A 4564-nucleotide genomic window follows, 5' to 3' on the forward strand; every position below is an offset into this window, starting at 1 on the left:
GCTAGGTGCACTTTCAAACCCATCACCAGCTAGTCAAAAGTTGATAGGATTATCTTTCTCTTCAGTGTTTATCTAAAACATTAAATCCCAATCCAAAAATGACTTGTGAGACAACCTATCACAAAAATAATAAAGTTTTCATGTTACTTTGCTAGGCAATAACGAAAGGAAAGATCAACTTATCACAATTTTTTTTCCTCAAAAGAACAGTTGTTATTCGTTGAGGAAGGAGAAAACTACCTGAAGTATGCTGAGGAACACCAAAAAAACGTGCTACATTGCGGCGGTTTTAAAGCTATTTTGTGGCGTTTTAAACCTCAAAATGTATTGCGGGTGTTTTCAAAACCCCCGCTTATACTAATCCCACAAATTATTTGCAACCATGTTTATCAATTGAACTATTGATGAATAGTCCAGACATACTTTTCAACTTTTCAATGTCAAGCTAACCTAATAACATCATTCAAACATAGTGAGTATGAATACTCAACATAGAATATAAAATGTGATATGATGTTTCCAGCCATGCATGGTGTACTAGGCATGGAGAAAATCCTCTCATCAATATTACTAAATAAACAATGATTTCTATATATAGGAGTAGATATTTTTAAATTAAATGTAATTGTTATTCACTTTAAGTGGACACTTGGTGCCTTTCCACTGAATTTTCATCGTTGACTAGGTTTGCCATTCACATGAGTCAAGTGTGAGTTAAAAGTTTCACACTGAATAAAAGAATATATGTTATGCAACATATAATTCAGAAGATCCATATAGGTAATATTTTACGATAAGGAGTGAAATCATGGTGTTCAAACTCATTTGTGTGGTTAATTTCTCTAGTCAAACCTTTAACTGAAGTTCCAACAAAATGAAATCTTGGTTTTTTTGGTACACAAAGAGACATCTCTTAGTCAATTATTTATATTTTAGCAAATAACATGTCATAAATATTTGCTTTCAGTTGATAACAAGTTGAATCAAACCATAAAATGGTGTGTGAGTACAACTATTGCCGTCAATGTGAGGTTCTCTTTGATAAGTGGCATGTAAGTATCTATTTACTTTCGTTGAGTCTTGAGGTCTATCTTATATTGGTGAGCCCCATATCCAAACTCACTTAGACTTTTCCTTGTAAGAAAAAGTCATATTTGATGGGCTCAAATATAAAATAATATAAAATTGACATAGAAAATGAATGTCATCATGAATTAAATTGACATAGAAAATTCAATAAGGAGAAATGATAATTCAAGAAATACCATCATTATTTAAAACTATATCAAGAAAATGAAATAAGATTTAAATAACATTCTTTTTTTACCAATCTAAATGATAATTTTTAATTACCATCTATATATTATTGACTATTAATCTTTTTAAGCTTATATTTCAACCAGGTGGGGTGAATTCATATTTGAAAATTCATGGAAATAACCATTTAGTATTTTGAAAATATACTTTTTCCCTGTAAATCCCAAATGAAGGAATTTTTTTAAAACGAGCCGTTTCTTTTTTCTTAAGGAGAAAGAGCAGTTTCTTTTAGTTTCCCCCATTTGATTTGTGCATCTATAGTCTACTATATTTAAAGAAAGATAAATTCTTAGGTGAACTTTCACCCAACATGTCATCCTTACACCCATTCAATTAAAACACAACACCTCATCAAAATAATAATAAAATAAAAAAGCAGATATTTTCTTCTATCTTCTCCCACTCTTCCCATGATTTCCTTTCGGTTTAATTTCTCTCTCCAACAATGGTGAAAGCAAGGAAATTTCTGTTTTTTTAATTTTATTATTATTTTGATGAGGTGTTGTGTTTTAATTAGATGGGTGTAAGGATGACATGTTGGGTGAGAGTTCACTTAAGAATTTCTCTTAAAAAAAATAACATGTTTTGACTCTTTTGGGCTGATTTTTTCTTTTTCTAAAATTACCCTCAAATTTCATTACAAATAGCACATATAACAAATAGATAAGAGTAAATTCAAATATTAAAATAAAAGTATAAAAAACATGATATGAGTATATCTTTGTCCAATTTTTTTTTCCTATCCTTTAAAAAGTGTAACAAACTAGAAGAGTAAAGCTATACTTACTTTTTTTCATTATTCCTATTATACCCTTAAACAATTTTTTCTATAATAAAGATTGTTGCTGTCATTAAAATAAAAATAAAAATTTAGATTATACTTTTTTGTTATATTGTTGGTGTCATTGAAATAGATAATCATTGTTATTTTGATTTGTTATAATTTGAAAGCAAAAAACATTTATATTTTTACTTTTAATCAAAATCAAAATTTCATAAAAAAAAACACCGTTCATAATTTTCAAAATGTTAGCGTAATAAAAAGAGCGGAAAGACGGACACTTGGGTGCCTGTCTTTTCGCTAGTATAAATAAAGTATATCGTTTTGGGCTGTCGTTTTCTCCTTCCAATTACACCTTTAAGCAAAATTAACCATAAGAATGCTATTTTGTTGGTGTCATTCAAAAAGATAAAAATTTATATTATTTTTGTTATATTTTTTGAAAGATATTATATTTGTTGAATTATTGTTGTTATCATTGAGAAAGATAAGTTTAGTTTGTTACAATATAATAGTGTAAAACATTTGTTCTATACATATAATTTTAATCAAAATCAAATTAATTTTAATCAAAATTTCTTAAAAACTACTATTCGTAATTTACATGCATTAGCGCAATAAGAAGAGAGGACAGACTGGCACTTAAACGCTAGTAATATATATAAATAATAGTAATATGGTAAAAATATTATTTTATATAGTATTTCATTATTTTCTTTATCTTAGTCAAAATTTGATATATTCTTTTTTTGAAAGAAATCATAATCAAAATAGTATATATTTTTATATAATAAAATATATTATTTTATATGGTGTTTTATTATTTTTTTATGTTAGTCAAAATAGTTTATATTCTTTATATAATAGAATATTTTATTTTATATAGTATTTTATTGTATATACTATTTTGTTATTTTCTTTATCTTAGTCAAAAAAAAAAATTCTTTATATAGTAAAATATAAGTTTTATACCTTGGATGTGTATATAAAGACACGAACTGTGTAATATGTCCTTCACCATTTATCAATCTTTTCTCTCTCACATACACACTTGTTTACTCTTATGGTCTATGTAACAGATTGCCTTGCTACATCCCTCCAAAGTCCATATTTCCTTATTCTGAATTCGTTTAAAAAATGGATGATCGTGATGTTGAAGCTTTGCTTTCAAACCATTGTTTAACCGGTAATCTAAGACTCCACATCTCTTTTTAACGACCTTTTGTATGACAGTTTGATTATTCAGTTTAGCGTATATTAACCATACCTTTGTTGTTTTGTTTTTTTATAGCACCAATACATCCAAATCCTCAAAATGAGATGGGCAATATCATCAATTCTCTACGACTGAAATATAGGACCTATACCGTGGAGTTTGATGTCAATTGTGTTAGTATCATTTTTCTTTTAAATCGTTAATCTGTTTTATGTAAATGTTCTTTTATTGCTTACGAAAATTCCTGGGATGTTCATTGGTGCAGGGTGTTGTCATGCTGCCAGGCAGTTTTTATTCCGACTTTGGTGATCAAATTGATCACTATGCTACATTGGTGGACACCAACAATAATGAGTTCGAGGTCAAGGTTGAAAGATTATGTGGTTGCATTTTTTTGACAAAAGGTTTTGCTGCTCTGCGTGATTTTTATGACATAAGTCTTGGTGCGTGGATGACTTTGGTTTTTGTGGGGTTTGGGAGATTCCGTCTGAAGAAGCTCATATCAAGAATCAAGAAGAAAATTTATTTCCCTTTGTTTGATCCTCCAATGAAGTTCGCTGTTGAAAAAATTGTCCATCCTGAGGCTTTCATTAATGGCTTTCCTTCGTCGATTCACCAACTGTCATACCGTCATGATTTGAATAATTTCAATATATTTTATGAAATGCATTTGTCTGCCTCTGACATTAATTCAGGTTTTCTGGTAAGATAATTTATATATGCACCATTAAAGGTTGTTGTACAATATATGTGTATCTAATTTTCTGCTTTCCTATTATTGTAGATGTTGCCATACACTGGATTTTGCGAGCACTGTTTGAATAAGAGGAACACTACGTTGGCGTTGATAGACGACAATGGAAACAAATGGGATTGCACTCTTGTGGTTGGAACTTTGATCCAGGCCAACTGGAGGATAGGGGGACAATGGAAGAGGATGGTTGACGCACGCAAAATCAAGCCGGGTGCATACATGATTATAGGTGCTCCAATGCATGGGAATAACACGACTGCCTATTTCAGTGTTAAACGTCTCTGAGTCCTTATAAGTCTAGGCCTTAATAATTATGTTTAAATCGTACTTCTTTGTTTTAGTCTCAAGGTCTTTAAGATTTGTGTCAGTATGTTACAGTACTTGGTTTTCATTTTTTTTGTTTGTTGTGAGAGTTTCTAATGTCAGATTCAGTCTAATTATCAGCACTTTATATGATGCAAGTTATAATGAGATTAAGAAATGGATTGTAGTTATA

At 29.6% G+C, this 4564-nt stretch overlaps 1 protein-coding gene across 1 annotated transcript; it reads left to right on the top strand.

Annotated features, from left to right (window-relative positions):
* The first annotated feature begins 3235 nt into the window (after positions 1–3235).
* On the top strand, positions 3236–4353 carry LOC146952478 (uncharacterized). The gene is made up of 4 exons (XM_085739680.1): positions 3236–3284; positions 3390–3487; positions 3580–4017; positions 4099–4353. The coding sequence occupies exons 1-4, from the start codon at positions 3236–3238 to the stop codon at positions 4351–4353; spliced, it is 840 nt and encodes a 279-aa protein (XP_085595806.1).
* Positions 4354–4564: the final 211 nt, after the last annotated feature.

This window comes from Medicago sativa, chromosome 1, assembly GCF_051527215.1.
Source record: "Medicago sativa cultivar Bolivia chromosome 1, Bolivia_mono, whole genome shotgun sequence".
In the NCBI taxonomy this organism is placed as follows: Eukaryota; Viridiplantae; Streptophyta; class Magnoliopsida; order Fabales; family Fabaceae; genus Medicago; species Medicago sativa.

Excerpts from the sequence above, each read along its gene's own strand:
- LOC146952478 (XM_085739680.1), top strand. The coding sequence starts at position 3,236 with ATGGATGATCGTGATGTTGAAGCTTTGCTTTCAAACCATTGTTTAACC. Across the intron at positions 3,488-3,579 it reads TGGAGTTTGATGTCAATTGT|GGTGTTGTCATGCTGCCAGG; the intron begins GTTAGTATCATT and ends TCATTGGTGCAG. Across the intron at positions 4,018-4,098 it reads ACATTAATTCAGGTTTTCTG|ATGTTGCCATACACTGGATT; the intron begins GTAAGATAATTT and ends CTATTATTGTAG.